General features: G+C 41.4%; 3 protein-coding genes and 1 long non-coding RNA gene across 8 annotated transcripts; 2 read left to right on the forward strand and 2 right to left on the reverse strand.

Moving 5' to 3' along the window:
• Positions 1–44: 44 nt before the first annotated feature.
• Positions 45–3,905, forward strand: LOC121581108 (high affinity immunoglobulin epsilon receptor subunit gamma). 2 transcript variants are annotated; one of them, XM_041896491.2, is made up of 6 exons: positions 45–660; positions 967–1,061; positions 2,469–2,528; positions 3,178–3,198; positions 3,312–3,408; positions 3,778–3,905. In XM_041896491.2, the coding sequence occupies exons 1-5, from the start codon at positions 606–608 to the stop codon at positions 3,378–3,380; spliced, it is 300 nt and encodes a 99-aa protein (XP_041752425.1). In that variant the 5' UTR covers positions 45–605; the 3' UTR covers positions 3,381–3,408; positions 3,778–3,905. The 2 variants fall into 2 exon arrangements, with proteins under 2 accessions (XP_041752425.1, XP_041752424.1); XM_041896490.2 differs by having other exon boundaries at positions 3,312–3,905.
• LOC121581109 lies at positions 1,005–6,279 on the reverse strand. 2 transcript variants are annotated; one of them, XR_006003165.2, is made up of 4 exons: positions 6,039–6,279; positions 5,767–5,843; positions 4,685–4,761; positions 1,005–1,080 (listed from the first exon to the last, which is right to left on the reverse strand). It is a non-coding gene; the product is annotated as an uncharacterized LOC121581109 (long non-coding RNA). The 2 variants fall into 2 exon arrangements; XR_006003164.2 differs by lacking the exon at positions 1,005–1,080 and having other exon boundaries at positions 4,559–4,761.
• LOC121581105 (nectin-4) lies at positions 5,641–15,493 on the forward strand. Of its 2 annotated transcripts, XM_045224768.1 has the most exons (12): positions 5,641–5,826; positions 6,845–6,952; positions 7,790–7,987; positions 8,124–8,291; positions 8,651–8,929; positions 9,019–9,136; positions 13,079–13,230; positions 13,480–13,645; positions 13,736–13,811; positions 13,955–14,017; positions 14,133–14,345; positions 14,426–15,493. In XM_045224768.1, the coding sequence occupies exons 2-12, from the start codon at positions 6,889–6,891 to the stop codon at positions 14,669–14,671; spliced, it is 1,743 nt and encodes a 580-aa protein (XP_045080703.1). In that variant the 5' UTR covers positions 5,641–5,826; positions 6,845–6,888; the 3' UTR covers positions 14,672–15,493. The 2 variants fall into 2 exon arrangements, with proteins under 2 accessions (XP_045080703.1, XP_041752419.1); XM_041896485.2 differs by lacking the exon at positions 5,641–5,826 and having other exon boundaries at positions 6,423–6,952; positions 14,477–15,493.
• Positions 15,494–16,477: 984 nt separating this feature from the next.
• On the reverse strand, positions 16,478–19,413 carry LOC121581104 (zinc finger protein 165-like). 2 transcript variants are annotated; one of them, XM_041896484.2, is made up of 2 exons: positions 18,957–19,413; positions 16,478–17,501 (listed from the first exon to the last, which is right to left on the reverse strand). In XM_041896484.2, the coding sequence occupies exons 1-2, from the start codon at positions 18,973–18,975 to the stop codon at positions 16,555–16,557; spliced, it is 966 nt and encodes a 321-aa protein (XP_041752418.1). In that variant the 5' UTR covers positions 18,976–19,413; the 3' UTR covers positions 16,478–16,554. The 2 variants fall into 2 exon arrangements, with proteins under 2 accessions (XP_041752418.1, XP_041752417.1); XM_041896483.2 differs by having other exon boundaries at positions 18,609–19,413.
• Between the last annotated feature and the right edge of the window lie 1,674 nt (positions 19,414–21,087).

Below are 21,087 nucleotides of genomic sequence, written 5' to 3' on the forward strand. Positions count from 1 at the left end.
GAGTTTAAACTTCCCTTTCTTACCTAAAACACGCTTCCCACTCATTCCCTTCGGAGTCCTTTTAAGGCTTTTTGTTTTCCATAGCACCCCATTATTCAGTTATATAGGACCCTCTAGTGACATGCCAACACCCTCACACTGAGGAGTAATTTCATTTTTAGCCATGTGTATGTATATCATACTGTAAGTTTCTGATCACCATATTATTTAATATTTACATCACAAGTTTGTCAAAAAGGGAATCACACTAACAAATAGCCTTACACAGTATCAATACTTATGAATTACAATATGCCACAGAATTAGGTATCCAGGAACAGTGTAATGTCCTCGGCAGTAGAATTATGCATCAAATGTGTACATGTTTGTGTTTCCATCTTCTCTTTCTCACATACTGTAGTTGACACGTATCTCTATGGGTGAGGAGAGGACAAGCGTGTGGTTTTTAGATGAAAACTGACACTTCAGTATGAGCACATAACTTCCTGCTACAGCTCTCTGGACTTTCTGTTCAGAGGCGTCAGAAACCCACGGACAGCCATCGAAATAACACGAAGTACTCCAACTGTCCATCTACTCTCTCTCATTTTGCGGCTCCTACAAAGATGTTTCGGGATTCTCTGATCTTGGTCACTCTATTCTTGAACTTCAGCCTTGCTGGTGCGAATCCTGTTTTATTTTCCTGTTCAGCACTGGACAGGGACATTTATACTCTGTATACTTTGACAGTTACTCCTGATCCTCAACTGAATTGCCTAGTAATACAGCACTCTATGCAATATATTATTGATCTTTCTCTTTAACTACAATGTCCTTAACAATGTGATAAGTGAATAATGAAGTATTTGCAGTATTACAATATGAGCAGATAAAAACAGTAGGCTTGTGGTTGACGTAATTTATTTTTACATTCGATTTATCTATGATGGATGGCGATGATGAAATGTGCTTCCATAATGTGTACAGAGGCCCAAGTGCCGGAGGGGAAGCTGTGTTACGTCCTGGATGGGATTCTCTTGTCCTACGGCATCGTTCTCACCTTCTTGTACTTCAGACTGAGGGTAAGGTTTTATAAACGTCCTATAACACATAAAACATCACAACATACACAAAACGTGACCAAAGGTATGTGGACGCCTCGTCGAACATCTTATTCCAAAATCATGGGCATTAATATGGAGTTGGTCCCCCCTTTGCTGATATAACAGCCTCCACTCTTTTGGGAAGGCTTTCCACTAGATGTTAGAACATTGCTGCAGGGACTTGCTTCCATTCAGCCACAAGTATTACTGAGGTTGGGCACAGAATTTGGGCGATTAGGCCTGGCTCACAGTCGGCGTTCCAATTCATCGCAAAGGTGTTCGATGGGGTTAAGGTCAGGGCTCTGTGCAGGCAAGTCAAGTTCTTCCACTGATCTCAAACTATTTCTGTATGGACCTCCCTTTGTGCAGGGGGGCATTGTCATGCTGAAACAGGAAAAGGCCTTCCCCAAACTGTTGCCACAAAGTTGGAAGCACAGAATCGTGTATGCTGTAGCGTTAAGATTTCCCTTCACTGGAACTAAGGGGCCAAGCCCGAACCATGAAAAACAGCCCCAGACCATTATTCCTCCTTCACCAAACTTTACAGTTGGCACTATGCATTGGGGCAGGTAGTGTTCTCCTGGCATCCGCCAAACCCAGATTTGTCCGTCGGACTGCCAGATGGTGAAGCGTAATTCATCACTCCAATGAACGAGTTTCCACTGCTCCAGAGTCCAATGGCGGCAAGCTTTACACCACTGCAGCCAACGCTTGGCATTGTGCATGGTTGTGATAGGCTTGTGTGCGGCTGCTCGGCCATGGAAACACATTTCATGAAGCTCCCGACAAACAGTTATTGTGCTGACTCAGTAGTGAGTGTTGCAACCGAGGACATAATTTTTACGTGCTTCAGCACTCGGCGGTTCTGTTCTGTGAGCTTGTTTGGCCTACCACTTCGCGGCTGAGCCGTTGTTGCTCCTAGACGTTTCCACTTCACAATAAATGCACTTACAGTTTACGGGGGCAGCTCTAGCAGGGCAGAAATCTGACGAACTGACTTGTTGTAAAGGTGGCATCCTATGACAGTGCCGCATTTAAAGTCACTGAGCTCGTCAGTAAGGCCATTCTACGGCCAATATTTGTTCATGGAGATTGCATGGCTGTGTGCTCGATTTTAACGGGTGTGGCTGAAATGGCCGAATCCACATACTTTTGTGTGTATATAGTGTATGATACATCAGGGTGTGCAGTGCACACATATCTCCATGACCATTTAGTTACGACATTCATACTTTAAAACTGTCTTTATATTTCAACAATAATGGCACATTCAAAACATCCAATATAACTTCCTCACACCAATTGAAGACTAGCTCCCACATAAATAGAATACATTTCACATTCACACAGCTGTTTAGTTAAAATTATATTTATCATGTTCCTCAGATGACTCCAATCTACAGAAACACTGATGGATATCCACAGGGCACTGGCGGATATTCACAGGTAAAATAACAATTTTGTGCCCGTGTTTAAGAGGGAGAGAAAGAAAAAGCAAGAGAGAATGTAAATGTGTATTGAGCATGTAGAAATGACGCAATACTCTCAATATTCAACTCTGAATGATTTTCTAATTTAGCTGGCGAAATTATTATCCTGCTTATCCTTCATGAATTCAAGTCCTATACTGTCTTACCATGTCATCTCAAGACCCACAGTTCTGCTTTTCCTCCCCCAGCAACTGTCATAATTTCCTGTTAACAAGAACTGACCACCAAGCCTGTTACTTATAAACACAGTTTCCATTACTGTCAGACTAAAACACAACCCCATATCCTGTTACACAGAAATAACTGTGTAGATAGATTGTGATAAAAATCAAATCAAATTACAGTAAAAGCTAAGAGTAGCATAAGCCTTATATGTTGGCATCACTCTGTCTGCAGTCTTTACACCAATTCCTGCCTTTGCAGTTAAAAATAAGTAGAGGAGAAAATGAGAAGTAGGGAAGGAGAAATGCATATCGATGCCCTTTAGTTCTGTCTGCGTCTGCTAAACAACTCATTTATGTGAACTGTTGGGAAATCATGTTAAAATAAATTGTGTGTGCGTGTGCCTTCAGCAGATAACAGTTCTCATAATTTCCATTTTACAGAAAGGAGAGGGACTTTACGCAGTAAGATCAATTTTCTTATTCTTATTATGACATATCATTAATGAAACAAACAACATTGCAGTTTTCAGGATTTCAAGTTGTTTTCAAGACCCTCACTCTTCTTCCTCTCACAGGGTTTGACCCATAAAGGTCAGGACACTTATGAGACCATCAAAGTGCAGAAGACAGCTGTGCTGGTGTGATAGAGGAAGAACAGTAAAGCGAGTTGTGGTAAACAACAAACCCTGTCTAACATGGCATTTAAATTAGTTTAAATCTACATGACTGCTTTCCAAAACATCAGGCTTCGGTTGGGCCAGTAGTGTTGGTGGCTGTTGACTGTAGGGCAGTGTTCAAAATGCATTTTTATTATTCTGTATACCAGCCTTTCACTTCATAAAATGAACGATCAATTCTCCTGTCATTTAAAACTGTGATTAAATGATTCGACAACAATTTTAAATCAGGGTTCCATGTTTTCTATTAAAGTTTAGTCAACATTGTATGCTAATGATACTACCATAGGCTAACAAACAGTGCATTTTATTTCTACATATTTTATATAATTGATATGAAATATTTATCTTAACACATTTTCAGCATGTTTATTAGGATGGGTGTTCTACTTCTGTGTTACCGTTGGAAGGACCCAACACAAGCTCAACAACCTGACTGCACAGAGTCCGACTGACTTCCTGTCTTTACTCATAAAATGCTCATAAAGGTTTTGCATCTGTGTGATTCAATATAGGCTATGTAAATTCATATGTGGTTTCATTCTATAAATATTTTTTTCATGCATGTGAGATTATCTGTCAAAGGTATCCTTGCTTTTGTTTAGCTCCAGAAAGACCACTAGATGGTGGTGTCTCCTAGTCTACATATTTCTCAAGCAACACCATTATTTATTCCCTGCCTGTGACTGTTATCAGCACCTCACAACCCCGAGCTGCACATTCCACTCCCCATCCCCCACACCCTTACCCTACGAGGTCCAGAGCCTGCTGGTTTTATGTTCTACCTGATAATTAATTGCACACACCTGGTGTCCCATGTCTAAATCAGTCCCTGATTAGAGGGCCTCAGTAAGAGTGAAAGTGACCAATTAGACATCAAGTTTGACTCTAAATGAGATTTGATCTGATTCAATACTAATTTCCATTAATCTGACCAAATACATACAGTATACGTTTACATTTAGATAAGGCTATGGCCATTTGAGAATAGACCACCAGGTGTACAGTATTGTGCATTGGATTGTGTCAAATAAAAGAATGCACTGTAAAACTCAAGACAGAAAAGCAGGCTTCTTTACCTGTCAAAATATTTTGAATATTAATTAGGGGGGTGATGCAACTAAAGGGGTGGAGAAAGACGCAGGGGGCCACTGGTGTATTCAACAATGGCATGAGCATGGTGTAAATTCGAGAAATTTCACAGAATAATGTCAGTCTTGTGTAGGCTAATGACTTAATCTAATTATGTTCAAATGTTGTTGAGTAGGTACCTGATTGGTGTTTGCAGTTGTTCGGATTGGAATTAACTTTTTACCTCATGCATCTGTCAGGTATGGACTATGGATTCCTGGAGAGAGTGAGAGTTAGAAAAATTTGAACACTAAACTGAAAACATTTTTTTGAATGTAACTAAATATTTTGGACATAGTTATACAGTGGAAAATGTGTACACAATTCGTGGGCTCCTGGAAATAAATTGAACTGGTTGGGTTTGATTGGCAAAAACGTAGCCTCTTTTAGAATCCATGAGTGAAATACTTACACACTCGTCTATCTTTAACATGTAGGCTCAGCATTCCCTGCCTGTGACTGTTATCAGCACCTCACAACCCTGAGCTGCACATTCCACTCCCCATCCCCCACACCCTTACCCTACGAGGTCCAGAGCCTGCTGGTTTTATGTTCTACCTGATAATTAATTGCACACACCTGGTGTCCCATGTCTAAATCAGTCCCTGATTAGAGGGGAACAATGAAAAAATTCAGTGGAACTGGATTCGAGGTCCAGAGTTGCGTTTGAGGGGTCTAGGGAGTACCATAAACCTTATATAATGTATTCTTGTAACAACATCCTCCTTTTGAATACCCATAATTAATATGAAAGAAAACATCTCAAATTCAGGGGCAATATATGAGCATAGACCTCAGCAAGAGTGAAAGTGACCAATTAGACCTCAAGTTTGACTCTAAATGAGATTTGATCTGATTCAATACTAATTTCCATTAATCTGACCAAATACATACAGTATACGTTTACATTTAGATAAGGCTATGGCCATTTGAGAATAGACCACCAGGTGTACAGTATTGTGCATTGGATTGTGTCAAATAAAAGAATGCACTGTAAAACTCAAAAGACAGAAAAGCAGGCTTCTTTACCTGTCAAAATATTTTGAATATTAATTAGGGGGGGTGATGCAACTAAAGGGGTGGAGAAAGACGCAGGGGGCCACTGGTGTATTCAACAATGGCATGAGCATGGTGTAAATTCGAGAAATTTCACAGAATAATGTCAGTCTTGTGTAGGCTAATGACTTAATCTAATTATGTTCAAATGTTGTTGAGTAGGTACCTGATTGGTGTTTGCAGTTGTTCGGATTGGAATTAACTTTTTACCTCATGCATCTGTCAGGTATGGACTATGGATTCCTGGAGAGAGTGAGAGTTAGAAAAATTTGAACACTAAACTGAAAACATTTTTTTGAATGTAACTAAATATTTTGGACATAGTTATACAGTGGAAAATGTGTACACAATTCGTGGGCTCCTGGAAATAAATTGAACTGGTTGGGTTTGATTGGCAAAAACGTAGCCTCTTTTAGAATCCATGAGTGAAATACTTACACACTCGTCTATCTTTAACATGTAGGCTCAGCATTCCCGAATAGTCCCACTACAAGTCGGAACGTTGAACAAAAAATCGTTTCAATTTACTTTACCTGTTGTCTGGCGATTTTGTATCTATGGTGGAAGTAATCTGATACAAAATATCAACAGGGTAGTGTTATCAACCCGACCTACAGTACGCTGGTCTGTATATCGGTTTGTATTTCCAGTTTTGTTTTCAATACTGATGCACTTTGCGTTTGACAAAGCGAGCCTAACCGAACCACAGAACAAACAGCAAACACTTCCAGCTGATTGCGAGGAAACGCGCTTTGGTGGACTACATTCGGTTACATTCGGCTATTGTTTACATATTGTGCGTCACGTGCAATGCCTCAAGAGATTTAAAATACAAGTGACAGAACCTGCGCAAAATTTCGGGTAAACAACATCTCCACCTCCTACCACCAAAAAGTCCAACAACATGTACAACAGGGAAAGGAAGTGTAAATATAATTGTATTAAGAATTCTGTCTTGTAGAGACTATTGCGTATTTTTTATGGCAACTTCGGTCAGACTGAAAAGCCATATGGAGTAACCATGGTAAGTGTATTAAATCAAGCAAAAACGAAGAGAGACGAACACCTGACGCACTGCCAACCTGACGCACAGCCTGTCTACCTGCCTCTGCCGTAAACAGCGCTAGGACTGAATCTTTTTGCTTCAATACACTTCAATTGCACTATAAGTGGCACCAGTTTACTCTCATATTTCTAATAATGATGAGATGACAAAAAATGAATTATTTCATAACATTTTGAAGCTTGTAGTTCAACGTTGATATTGTGAGGGCTGGTGAATCGAGGAATGAAGTTACCTGTCTGGGACCAGAGCCAGTCGGAGGCAGCGTGGTTGGTGCTATGGGCATTTGGTAAGATTTGAGAATGGGTTTAAAAATATATATATATATATATATAATAGCTTTTATAATATCTGTGTGTGTATTTTAGTTGCATACCATGACACTATTAGGAAAGGGAGTGGTGGTGACAAGTGCTGAACAACACTCACCACCACAGAAATGTGGTAGAGTAACATTCTTCTTTGGAAAACAAAAAAAACACAGGCTATTTCCCTGCATCTTTTGTTTTGATTGATTAGTAATGAGTAAGTTTTTGTAGCATGAAAAGGCCTATACCTGTGTTAAAAGTAGACTTCCTTTGAGGTCAGTAAGTGCACTTTTTGTCAGTATGTTTGTGTTAATGGCCTTAGCATGACTGTCAAACTGAGGTGTGATAAAGGTAAATGTCATGAACAGGAAAAGCAAGAAAAACAGCATTGTGGTTCACACTCTACCTCTGTGTGTGTGTGTGTGTGTGTGTGTGTGTGTGTGTGTGTGTGTGTGTCTGTCTGTTTCCCACTCTCCCCTGTCTCCCCGGTCACAGAGTCCCTTTTTTATGTTGACTATAAATAAGTGTGAGCCTGTGTGTGAGAAAAAGTTTGTTTGCATTCCTTTGTGTGTCAGTGCATCCGAGGGGTCTGTGTCCTTGTTCTTGTGTGGTTGAAATTTATAGAATGGCTCATAGTATATGCCATGGTCTCTTATCTACAGGTGTAATCATTAATGAGTGAAGGAATCATTAATGACAGACTGTCTATCCACCCAGACATTTCAAAGGGCAATGTTTGTTCTTGTTTATTATGGTGATTATGCATTACTCTTTCTCACACCCCTTCTCTCACCCTTTTCTCTCTCTCTCTCATACAGCAGCGTGTGTGAGGGGTGGGTTTGTGGAGCCTCCTCCATCCTTCTCCCTGCGTTCCTTGACGGAGGCTGAGACGCGGCTGCCCTGTCAGTTTCAGGTTCAGGAGGACGAGCAGGTAGTTCAGGTCAGCTGGATCAAGGAGCTACCTGATGGCACCAAGGAACATATCATCACCGTCCACCGCACAGAGGGACACACAGGTTGGTACACCATGCCCTCACCAACTCACACATCTTAACCACTTAATCACTATCATAATGTTGTTTTCATGCATTTGTCTGCAATGACTGTAATGTTTACCTGAAACAAAACCATGTCTCTGTCTCTCTCTGTTAGAGTTTGGGCAGTATTCTGGAAGAGTAAGGTTTGAGAGCAGTCGCCCCATGGTGAACTCTGCTCTGCTCATCCTGATCACTGAGGAGTCTGATGAGGGGAAATACATCTGTCACATCAGCACATTCCCCTATGGGAACTTCGAGAGGAAGCTGTCACTCACTGTGTGGAGTAAGACTAATTTATTTCACCATCCTTCTTTTCATCCTAGTTGTAAACCAAGTTACTATTTTCATTGTTATAGATTTTTGTCATTTAGCAGACGCTCTTATCCAGAGCGACTTACAGTTAGTGAGTGCATAATTTTTATTTTTTCATACTGGTCCCCCGTGGGAAACGAACCCACAACCCTGGCGTTGCAAACGCCATGCTCTACCAACTGAGCTACACGGGACATAGTCATTTCCACTGAAGGAACTCTCTCAGTTCTGACTGACCAAAGCCTTACTTAAAAACTAAATGTACCTGCATAAAATGCAATCTAATATAGCTCAGCTTGACCGTGCCCTTCTACCTCCCTTCCTCCCCAGCCTTCCCCATCTCCTCTCTGGACCCAGTGGTTCTGGAGGAGGGCCAGTCCTTCCGCGTGGCTGCCTCCTGCCGCTCCGTGGCCCGCCCTCCACCCCGCCTGACCTGGGACACGGACCTCCCTGGCCAGGCCCAGAACCGCAGCTCAGAGAGCGGGGCCGTGTCTACCCACTTCTCCCTGCACCCCCTGAGGAGCATGAATGGCATGCGGTTGGACTGCCTGGTCTGGCACCCTGCTCTGGAACAACCCCGCAGGATCAGCAACCGCCTGGTGGTGCAATGTGAGTTTACCCTCAGCTGTCACCATGGGAAGGTGGTAACTAGATGGCCATGCTAGGATGGATTAAAGTGAAAATGTTTGTGTTGATAGTTCCCCCAGATGCATCTGTCACCGGCTTTGATGGAAACTGGTACATGGGACTGAAGGGAGTTGAACTCCGATGTGAGTCTGGAGGAAACCCCAAACCAAAAAACTTCACCTGGACCAGGTATTACCTGTCTGTCTGACTTACTGTCTTTGTTTCTGTCTATGCATTATTTGCCTAATGTAACACACTGCATTATAAAATATACTATACATATACTGGCGTGAACAATATACACACACACACAGTTTTGTATTGCTATCCTTATGGGGACCAAATAATTGATTCCCATCCAAAATCCTATTTTCCCTAACCTAACCATAAGCCTAACCTTAATCCCAAACCCCTAACCCTAAAACTATACCTAACCCTAATTCCTAACCCTAACCGTAACTCCTAACCCTAACCTTAATTCTAACCCTAAGCCTAATTATAATCCTAACCCTAAACCTAAGCCTAAAATATCATTTTTTCTTGTGTGGGGACCAGCAAAATTTTTTACTATCCTTGTGAGGACTTCAGGTACCCACAAGGATAGTTAAAACAAAAACATACACACACACACACACAAAGAAGAATATGTCAATTAGGAGGGTGCCTTTCTCTCTTTGTTCCATTCAAGATGAAATAAAAGACATCGTGTCCAGTTACAGAATAAGAAAACCGATTGGGAGAGAGACATTTTCACACGTGTGAAGGAGCCAGGGAGGGAGGAGGAAGAGTTGGAGGCGCATCTTAAGCACTTAATCATAGTGACTCACTTTAAATATCACTCTAATACGCAGTAAAACACAGGGTCTGCACATAATTAAAGATTATTCTGCAAGCTTTACAATAATGACAGAACACACAATTAAATACTCACTATTGCAGTATGATAAAAATCCATGAGTCCGTTTCTGCAGTAGTTAGATATAATTGAAGGAGATATACTTTCCAAAATTGCTCTAAATGTATATAAGGTATCACATTTAGCATGTTGCTAAAAACGTAATGCATTTTAATGAAAAGAAACAGGATCCTGACCACTTGGTGATAGGGTTTCCCTATCAGTAGTATTATTCTCAAACATATATTCAATGTCAGATGTAATCTCTGGCGTTAATTCCATTATGAAGGATTGGTTAGAAGGTTGGGCTGAGTGAGAACAGAAATGTGAGAAGCTCCTTGTTGGGGTGAGCAATAAACTGGTAGCCCGGCTGGGCACAGTGAAACTAGGGCAACATGAGCCCTCTCAGTGGACCTAGTTCCTGGTGGGGTCAGATACTGGCTCTCTATTAAACTCCCTGGGACATCTGAGCTTATTCAGGGGCCTCTTACTTCATAGTAGGCTCAAATCCCAAGCCAAGCTGTATTTTTCTATTCAGATCAATAGGAGCAGCAATTAAACTGATTTTACAAGTGAATGCAAATGGTTGGTTTCCCTTTAGTCAACCTGATACAACGAAAATGTATTTAGCTAAAAACAGTGTTGTGTTCGAGACCATCTAAAGCGAGACCGATTCAAGACCAAGACCGGAGCAAATCGAGTCCGAGTCAAGACCAAGACGGGTGGGGGGGTGGCGAGACCGAGTCAAGACCGAGACCGGAAGGGGCACACCTGTCGCTATGGGCGGGCCATAGGGGGCCGGGCCCGCCCCCAAAAATGCTTGTGCCCCCCCCACTTGAGGGAATTTATTATTAAATATACGTACTGTAGGCTAATAATAATTGTGCCCTGCCCTCCCATGCATTTCATATGCCCCCCTTAAGACTGAGGTCTGGCGACGGGTCTGGGAAGGGGTCAAGGGGTCCGAGACCAAGTCAAGACCTAGACCAGAAAAATGCGAGTCCAATTCAAGACCATGATTGTAATTTTGTCAAATCACCACCATAATAAGAGTTAAAAATGTCCAGTATTTCTGTGTTCATATTTCAGAACAACATATGGATTCTTTAGTCATTCAGAATAGTGAAAGAATGCATTCTGAGGGAAATAGAGCCACTCTACTAATTATTACTAACCCAAACACAGTGGGGAACAATTGGCCTTCTACGCCTTCAGAGAAGGGCTAAGGATTTATAAAATAATTATAATCATATAATTATAATTTGTAAGTCGCTCTGGATAAGAGCGTCTGCTAAATGACAAAAATGTAAATATAATTATATTATTATTTTCAAAGATGTTCTGATTTAATCTCTTCAGTTTGTGTTGGAAAGGAAAGGGTTAACGCTGAAGAGAAAAAAATATCCAATCAGGATTTTTCTTTGCTAGTCTCTGGGGAGATAAATCTAGCTAGCTAAATCAGCCTTTGGCTAGGCCATCAGAAGCTACAGTAGATAAAGGCATCTGCCATTCAACTGTATTAGGGCAAACTTTTGGAGTGACAGTGGAATCAACCAATCACATTTTGACTTAATGGGTGGGACAATTTGTACAAATATGAATGGAAACTTCTGTCTTCTTTAAGGTCAGCATGTCACTGCGCAATATCGAGCAGTAGTTTTCCCACGGTCTAGCTAGCTAACTTTTGTTGTCGGCTAGTTTGCAGTGGCTGCAGCAGGTGTTATCAAAGAGGATGTTGTTGATAATTTGTTAGCTTCTCCCTTTTCAAGAATAACTTTAAACAAGAAGTTAAGTTTCAAATGATCATTATATGGTGAGTGGAACTGTGTTTTTTATTGCAGCGCGCTTGCTGTTGTTAGCCATCTCTTTGAAAATAACTTATGTGTGTGAAACATTGTTGCATTTAAAGTGGAACTGACAGCATTTTAGCATCATGAAATCTTGTAAAAATTACACCCCCAGGAAGAAATCGGACACTTAGATATGGTCATTTTCACGTTTTCATAAATTCTTAGAATGTTTGGGAATGATGTATACTAAGGCATTTGTGAAAATTCTATAGCAACATAGAGAGGGAAAGCAGCCTTGCGTTTGGACAATTAATAGACACTGCAGCAAATAAAACTGAGTGTCCAACCAGGCCCATCCATGTATACGCCCCTGATGCAAACAGTGCATGATGACAATTGCACATCACAAATAGCCTACTAACCAACACTTCAGACAAACTTTTTCAATACCTGGTTTGCATACCCGTTGTTGCCTTAGTTAGCATTTACTGGTAAATATCATAAATTGAAATTTCTTTCCTACCCTACCGGCTACTTCTTCTGCGAGTTGCTCCATGCCAAAACCAGTTAAGAGCTGCACACTCTTGCTGCCTGCAGATGATATTCCTGCAGATGATATTGGTATTACGGTTGCTGTCCTTTCAGAATCACGAACCTGTCACACACTGAAGGCCTATAAGTTCGCCACTGCGCAAACATCACTGTAATAGATATAAAGACTATTAAGATATTCATGTTTCAAGAAAGGAGTGTATATATTTGGCCTGGCGAAGTGGTTTTATGCGCTGACTGAATGGAAGCTGATAATTATGAGTTTTTTACTCCGCTGGCTTCGGGAAAAAATTACGAGTCCTCATTTTCCGAGATCGAGTCAAGACCGAGTACAAATGTATCCGACACCGAGCCAAGACCGATTCAATATGTGGTCTCGAGTACTCCAACACTGGCTAAAACACCTCACCAACGCACGCTGACCTATTGTTTTGATTTAATTGTAGGCTACTACTGTGTAGCTTAGCTGACATTCTTGTCAGAGCTTTATATTCTGGAAGTGTCTAGTTGAACAAAAGGCTTTTAATGTTGTTGTTTTTCCGTGATTTGAATTGAGAATTGACCAACCTTGCCCTTACAAAACAAGTTTTGAAACTGCAGTAAAAGTGCAGTAACTGCAGTCAACTGTGGTATTTTGGACACAGTAATTGCAGAATAACTGCAGTTGAACTGCACTCTGACTGCAATATGTTTTTCGTAAGGGTGCCCACTGTGTCTGCCTTCATGGACATTGCCATTGTTTCATGCAGCGAGTCTGCTATTCCATTAGTCATGATGAGTATGTTGAGTAGGTTACATGATTACATTGTTGAGAAGTTTAGTATTAATGTGGGCATTCTTGTTTTCTGCTATTCTTTAATCCCCTGAATGTGTGTATTTTGTCTCCATCTTCAGGGATGGTAAGGCTCTGCCAGATGGCCTGACTGTGGATGGAGAAAGGCTTCTGTTTGGCCGAGCCCTGAGACAGAATGACACTGGAGTTTATGAATGTGTGGTGAACAACGGTGTTGGGACAAGGAAAGTAGAATATAACATCACAGTTACAGGTAAGGGGCAATGTTACTCCTGTATTTTGGGGAGATCTGAACAGAAAAACATAACACTGGTCACACTACGCCTGATTGGTAATATTTGTGTAACATCTACCCCCTTGTGATAATAATCTGAAATACAGATCTCACTAAAGTTGCAATAAAACTGCATTTTATAGACATGGCACTGCAATCGCTACCTTTGTTTTTCTGTGTTTACAATTTTGTGTGCATTTCCTCTTTCCGTCCCACTCCCTCACACAGAGACATCGCGGAGTGTGCAGGGAATGATCGTTGACACTCTAGTGATGATCATTATAGGTCTGGCTGCTGGGGTGTTGGTCATCATCATGATCATCATGATCATTTTAGTCAACCGATACCAAAGACGCAAAAACAGCAAATTAGAAATGGAGCTTAGCAAAAGGATGTGAGTTGATTTCCATAATACTTTGAACCCCCCTTCCCTATCCTTACATACTCAAATCCCCCTCTGTTTCTGAAATGCTCTCTTTCATAGGTTAGAAATCAACACTCTCTCCAGACAGGCCTCCTCCAGGAGACTCAACTCTGTCAGCACAGACCCCAGAGGACAGGTGCAGAGTACTTTAAATTCAAACACTTGTTTGCTCTTATTTCCAGTTATCTATCATTTTCAGTTATTAGTTATCATCTACTTGTGAATGTGTGTCTGCCAGCAATAATGATAGTATTTCTCTACTTTTTACCCCACCCACAGAATGAAGACTATATACTACTCAGACTAGACGGTAGAATGAAAAACAGCCTAATGTCCCTTGAGGTGAGAGTTCAATAAAAGCTTCAACACTATTATACATTTACAACATTATGAACAGTGTCATATTGATTTATTCATTGATGTTTAATCTGTGGATTATTGTGATCCCTCTCGTTAGGACCATCCCATCTACAAAGGCAGTCAATCCACCCTTGGTGGGAGGTGGGGGACGGTTGGAAAGGGTGATTTGGACCACCTAGGCCGTCCCGTCCTGTACCAGTCTAGCTGGCGCGAGTGCAGAGAGAGTATGAGGGGGGCTGAGATGGAGGGAGAAAGGGAAGAGCGCAGACGAAGGGTGGAGTCGTACCTAAAGAGCAGCAATATGTCCCTGGTGTGTATTTGTGTCCGAGATAGGAAAAGGATACGTGAAATTTGAAAATGCACACTAAGTTTACTCTGTAATAACTGAAGGCCTATCTGTTTCTCTTCATGCCTCGCAATATGTGGCTCTCTATTTCTCAGGACTCTGGCCTTCCTTCCTCCCTTGTCCCCATGAAGCCCCAGGACCAGGATGGCAGTGTGGGGCCCACAGACATCCCCCCAATGCTCAGCGACCTGGGTGGCCAGAGGGAGGGCGTGACCGAAGGGGAAGACTGGGGCCACAGACAGGACATGCTGGAGGTTGACGAGGCTGACTGTGACACCAGTTCATACTAGATCTCAGAGGCACTCTCCAACCACAGCAACGGGTTCCTGCGGCCCAAACTGCACTCCAACGCCATCCTCCTACACCCCAGAGGACAGATCATCTAGACAGGGGTGGAAGGAGTTGGTTGAAAAGGGAACTGCCCTCCGCTCGATCCGAACACAATGGTCATGGAGGCCTGTTAGATTGCAGCATCACTTTGTGTCAACTGTAAACCTAGTCTTGTCTAAGCACTTATTAGTTGTGCTTGTGCTGTCATTTCAGCTAACATTATAGTTCTGATATACTAAATATACCCTACCCTTGTGCGTTAATGTTATTTTCATGTTTATTTCTATTTTTAAAAATCAAAAGGGCTCAAAGTTTGAGAGAACTCTCATGTTTATTCATAAAAATGTATGCACTGATAAAAGCATGTCCACTGTCGTGTTTCTCTCCAGATGTGTTAGTCTCTGGCATAGTTTTAAAAAGACGATGGAGATCCGGCTCTTGATAACATTGTTCCTTTTTAAAAGGTTACAAGCAGGAGGCTGTGATCCCTCCCTGCAGTATATTAGCACCACTAGTGTAACAGTTGTGGTAGGGTTTCACTGCTCTCACTTCACAAAATAGGAAGACAAAAGTAACACACTACTGCTTTCTGCAAGTGTCTTGACTGTCTTCTCATAAACTCTCTGTTCTCAGTCATTAGAAAATGTTTGTCAATAGCTAGGTTTCCATCCAATTGGTGACAGATTTTCATGTGAATATTCTAGAATCCGCATAAAATATTTGTATTTCCAACCAGTGTGTTTCCATTGTTTTCATGTACCGAATAAAAATCTAAAGTTCAATGTGTTTCCATCACATTTTCATCTACTGATAGTTTGGTCACAAAAACTGTTGCGTTAAATTGCAAATATGCCTACTCTGGTCTTGGCATGTGCGCTCTAGCCAACAGCTCGCAGATACAGTGTGGGTAAGCTCTGTGGGTAGGGTACTCTACATGATGAGATTATTATGGATATTTTTATTTGTCAAACAGCAGTCAAGCGTTGATCATAATGTCACCAGTATAAGACCCTCTATATTTATTGGAAAGGAGCATCAAGATCACCGTGCTCTTTCACCACCCTCCCACTGGGCAGACATAATTTCAACATATAGTTTATATTTACATTGGGTTGAGATGTCAACTAACGCAAATTCAACGTGAAATGTCACAATGTCATTAGATTTAGGTTAAAAGTTGAATGAACGCAATCGGTTTTCCATGTTGATTCAACATCATCAGATTGAATTTTTTGTTGAAATGACATAGAAGCAATGATGCAACCAGTTTTTGCCTTGTGGGCTGAGAAGTTCATAACTAATTTCATCTGTAGCCTAATAAACTGCATGGTTTCCCATGTCGTAGTGGGAGGACCACATACCATATCATCGTGTGACTCCAAGTTTACTTTGATATGATGGTTATTCAATTAATATTTGCGGATAAAGGCGTTTCCACTTCCATTTATCGCATAATACATTTTACAGACACAAAAAGGTAGAACAAACAAATTATCTGTCGGAATTGATGAAATTGTACCAAAACTTCCTATTTCCATCACAGTTGTCGTGATTTAAAAAAAATATTGTATGACTTTACTCGCATAAAAACTGGATGGAAACGTGGTTAATGAGGTTGTGTTTCATAATGTGTGGGGCGGGCCCCAGCTGGTTTCTCTAGAATGTTCTTAGTTGTCTCTTCATGGTGATACTCTGTAGCTCAGCTGGTAGAGCACGGCGCTTGTAACACCAAGGTAGTGGGTTCGATCCCCGGGACCACCCATACACAAAAATTTATGCACGCATGACTGTAAGTCGCTTTGGATAAAAGCGTCTGCTAAATGGCATATTATTATTATAACCATCAGTAGACTGTTTGCGTTGTTCTGAGGCCCCTGTGTACTCGCTGGTGTGTGCGGAGATTACTCTGCTGAGCAAAACTCCTCCCACATGTCACACAGTTGTACGGTTTCTCTCCTGTATGAATCCGTTGATGCATCTCCAAGTGGCTGACCCAGTCAAAGCTCTTTCCGCAGTAGGTGCAAACAAAGCGCTTCTCTCCTGCTGGGGTTCCCCGTGGGGCTACTTTTGCGGAGTTGAAACCATTTGGGGCAAACGAGAATACGTTGTTTAGCCAAACGTTGGAATATGCTCCACCCTCATTGGCTCGCGTTTGTTTGTCTGACAGCACTCTGGTAGTTGTTCCATCCTCCCTTCTCTCTGGGTGCATAGTTTGCTCTCTGTGCTGACCTGGTTGTGCCTGAACCAAATCTGTAGGGGTCCTACTTCGGTGATTCCAAACAGACTGTGCTCGCATCTCTTCTTTCATTAGTCTGTTAATGTACCCCATCTCTGATGATGGATCGCTATCCAGACCCTGCACAGCACTTTGAATAAGCTGTATGTCTGTATTGAGATCCTGTGTATATTGTTCTGTACCATAAGAGCAATCTGGACCCTCAGAGTCAAAGTTGCTCTCTGATACAGACGCCCACAGCTGACTCTCTCGGTCATTCATGGCAAACTCAGTTTCCTGATGATCTGATCTCTCTGTGCCATGTTCACTTCCTGATGTATGTAGTGAAATAACGTCATACTCCTCCTCTTGCTCTGTCTTCACCACTAATTCTAGTCCACTACCCTTCTGATCTCTGTGGCCAGACCTGTCCTGTTCATTGAGCCCCTCTACTTCTGCAAGTGGCTGTGGTCTATTTTCATCCAGTTGGTCATCTTTAGGTGTGAAAACTTTGTCTCTGGCGGTCTGCTCAAATGAAGTCCTTTCACCAGCACCCTTATCAGACCCCTTGGACCCTAGGAAAGGTTTAAATGAACTGTCAGTATATGTCAAAATCAATGTAAAAGTTCAGAGAGCACTGAACAATTGAACAAGGTCAACAACTGAAATCCATTATCTACACTAGCTAGGCATAAATGATTGTCAGTCATATTGTTAATACTTGATATATTTTTGCAGAATTTACCCTTGAGTTGAGATGGACAGCAACACATTTCAGATTGCTCTACTCAAATGCCCCGTTCAAGTGCTAGTCGGAACTAGGAAAGTCGGAAATGTCCACCTTGCTAACTGATTGTAGTAACACATCATCAAGTTGGCCATTTCCGAGTTTCCTAGTTCCGACTAACATGTGAACATAGCATAAACCTAAACCAGTTCCTGGGCTTGGGGAGAAGCTTAATATGACGACCTCTCCTCTGACGCCCAGGATCCTTCAATTCAAATGCTGCGTTCATATGTTAGTAGGAAACTCGGACATTTCCGACTTGCTGGTCGTTGAACGCGGCACGTGTATAACGACAACATTTAGCGTGTCGTAAATGTCCGAGTTTCCTAGTTCCGACTTGCAATAGAACGCGGCAAAAGCCCCATTAACCAGGTCTGCGAATGTTATGTCAAAATAGGTTCTGTACTCACAAAAATATGGAGTTTCGCAGAGCAATTAGTCATTACTGCCGTTGTGCACTTCCAATAAAATAAATGACCTTTCGGAATATAAGAATGTTGGTGGATCAGCCTGCGAAGCAGTAGTAATGTGTGATTTTATTGGAGGTGCCGACGGTTGATTTGCCGCATGCGGTCAAAAACGAAATAAATTGTGTTATTTACCTTTTTTGAAAGTACATATCGTGCATAAGGGCAGTAATGACTATAGTTGCTCTGCGAAACTACATATTTTGCTGAGTACCGAACGTATTTTTTTTTAACATAATAACGTTTGTAGAGCTGGTTAATGGGTCTTTAAATTTAAGTATCCTGGGCGTCAGAGCAGTGCTCGTCATATTTATCGTCTCCTCAAGCCCATGTACTGGTTCATTCTAAACTCAGCTAGCTAGTACAGTCTTAGCAATATAATCCATTGATTTTATTTATATGGGTACAGTGAACACGAGCTGGCTCACCCTGCTCTGTTCTGGTGGAAGACAAAGGGCATGTGGAAGAACAGCCTGCCTCTCGCGCTTTGGACGTCGTCGTTTGCCGTTCGTTCTCCATAAACAATAATTTCCGTTTCAACGTTTCGATTTCATTTTCTCTACGACACATTTCTAAGCGTAAAACAGCAAACCCATCATCGAACATTTTACTTATTTCTGCAACTGCAGCTTTGGCTAACACATCCATAACCGAGGTTAACTTGGTCTGAAAAGTAACACAATTGGTTATATTCTCCTGGAACAACATTTTATCTGACTAGTGTTATGTTTCTAAAGATAATGTTCAGTCGGAAAAGACAATAGCTAGCTAGCTACCAGAGACAGCTGGTTCCATGGAAGTCAGACACAGCTGCTATTGCGTTCGTGTCCTATGGGAGACACACCCAGTTAAGTATACATTTTTTCAAAGGTAAACGGCTTCAGTTAACTGTTAACCACTTTTGCTAGCTACCACTGATGGTGTTTTACTTCCGCGACAACAAAGGATGGGAGAAGCGCGTGGTCATATGAGCATTAAAGAATCCTACGGTGTCCGTAGAGGACATAAATAGACCGCGAGCTCACCTGTCTTTTCTGTAGCCAGATACATGGCACAGGCACATAATACTGTCATGGAGGCCTGCTACTCACTCAAGTGAACTGAATTTGGATACAGTTGGACTGAAGAGTGAGTGTTAGGCAACCTCATGTTCACTTTAATTGCAATTTTTTAGGTTGACTTTGTCTTTTTTTTTACATCAGCATTGCCTTATATACAGTCGTGGTCAAAAGTTTTGAGAATGACACAAATAAAAATTTTCACAAAGTCTGCTGCCTCAGTTTTGATGATTGCTTTGCCTCATGGTGAAATCCCTGAGCGGTTTCCTTCCTCTCCTGAACTGATTTAGGAAAGACGCCTGTATCGTTGTAGTGACTGGGTGTATTGATACACCATCCAAAGTGTAATTAATAACTTCACCATGCTCAAAGGGATATTCAAATTATATATATTTTTACCCATCTCCCAATAGGTGCCCTTCCTGGTCTTTGTGGTTGAATCTGTGTTTGAAATTCACTGCTCGACTGAGGAACCTTACAGATAATTGAATGTGTGTGGTACAGAGATGAGGTTGTCATTCAAAAATCACACAGCGTTGCACACAGCGTGAGTCCATGCAACTTATTATGTGACTTGTTAAGCACATTTTTTGTCCTGACCTTATTTATGCTTGCCATGACAAGGGGTTGAATACTTTTTCACTCAAGACATTTCAGCGTTTCATTTTTTATAAAAAACATAATTCCACTTTGACATTATGGGGTATTGTGTGTAGGCCAGTGACAAAACATCTCAATTTAATCCATTTCAAATTCACGCAGTGTTATGTTTGGGGCAAATCAAATACAACACATTACGAAGTACCACGCTCCATATTTTAAAGTATAGTGGTGGCTGCATCATCTAATGGGTATGCTTTTAAAAGACTGGGGAGTTTTCAGGATAAAAAATTAACGGAATGGGGCTAAGCACAGGCAAAATCCTAGAGGAAAACCTGGTTCAGTCTGCTTTCTACCAGACACGGGGAGATGAATTCACCTTTCAGCAGGACAATAACCTAAAACACAAGGCCAAATCTACACTGGAGTTGCTTTGCTTACCAAGAAGACAGTGAATGTTCCTAAGTGGCCAAGTTACAGGTTTCACTTAAATCTGCTTGAAAGTCTATGGAAAGACCAGAAAACAAATTTGACAGATCTTGAACATTTCTGAAAATAATAATAGGCAAATGTTGCACAATCCAGGTGTGGGAAGCTCTTAGAGACTTACCCAGAAAGACTCAGAGCTGTAATCGCTGCTAACGGTGGTAGCTTAGTGGTTAAGAGCGTTGTGCCAGTAACCGAAAGGTCGCTGGTTCTAATCCCCGAGCCGACTAGGTGAAAAATCTGTCGATGTGCCCTTGAGCAAGGCACTTAACCCTAATTGCTCCTGTAAGTCGCTCTGGATAAGAGCGTCTGCTAAATGACTAAAATGTAAATGTATTGACTCAGGGGGTTGAATAATATATTAGTGTTTTTTATTTTATTTTTTATTTTACTAACTATTAAAAAAGTATTACACTTTGACATGAGTATTTTGTGTAGATCATTGAAAAAAATAAAAAAATAATTTCATTTTAATCCCACTTTGTAACACAACAAAATGTGGATGAAAGTCAAAGGGTGTGAATATTTTCTGAAGGCACTCTATATGTCCCACTATGTAAACATTATTTATGAGCCGAAGTGAAGATTGAACAAAATTGCAGCATCACTTTGTGTCAACTGTAAACCTAGTCTTGTTTAAGCACTTGTCTATGTCCCCCCCTTCCTAATATTGAGTTGCACCCCCTTTTACCCTCAGAACAGCCTCAATTCGTCAGGGCTTGAACTCTACAAGGTGTCGAAAGCGTTTCACAAGGATGTTTGG

The sequence above is a fragment of the Coregonus clupeaformis genome, chromosome 14 (genome assembly GCF_020615455.1).
Source record: "Coregonus clupeaformis isolate EN_2021a chromosome 14, ASM2061545v1, whole genome shotgun sequence".
In the NCBI taxonomy this organism is placed as follows: Eukaryota; Metazoa; Chordata; class Actinopteri; order Salmoniformes; family Salmonidae; genus Coregonus; species Coregonus clupeaformis.

Coding starts and splice junctions, on each gene's coding strand:
- LOC121581108 (XM_041896490.2), top strand. CDS start 606: ATGTTTCGGGATTCTCTGATCTTGGTCACTCTATTCTTGAACTTCAGC. Junction 661..966: donor CTTGAACTTCAGCCTTGCTG/GTGCGAATCCTG, acceptor TAATGTGTACAG/AGGCCCAAGTGCCGGAGGGG. Junction 1,062..2,468: donor TCTTGTACTTCAGACTGAGG/GTAAGGTTTTAT, acceptor CATGTTCCTCAG/ATGACTCCAATCTACAGAAA.
- LOC121581104 (XM_041896483.2), bottom strand. CDS start 18,888: ATGTTGTTCCAGGAGAATATAACCAATTGTGTTACTTTTCAGACCAAG. Junction 17,502..18,608: donor TTCCACCAGAACAGAGCAGG/GTGAGCCAGCTC, acceptor AACCTTTCCTAG/GGTCCAAGGGGTCTGATAAG.
- LOC121581105 (XM_045224768.1), top strand. CDS start 6,889: ATGAAGTTACCTGTCTGGGACCAGAGCCAGTCGGAGGCAGCGTGGTTG. Junction 8,292..8,650: donor GCTGTCACTCACTGTGTGGA/GTAAGACTAATT, acceptor CTTCCTCCCCAG/CCTTCCCCATCTCCTCTCTG. Junction 9,137..13,078: donor AAAAACTTCACCTGGACCAG/GTATTACCTGTC, acceptor CTCCATCTTCAG/GGATGGTAAGGCTCTGCCAG.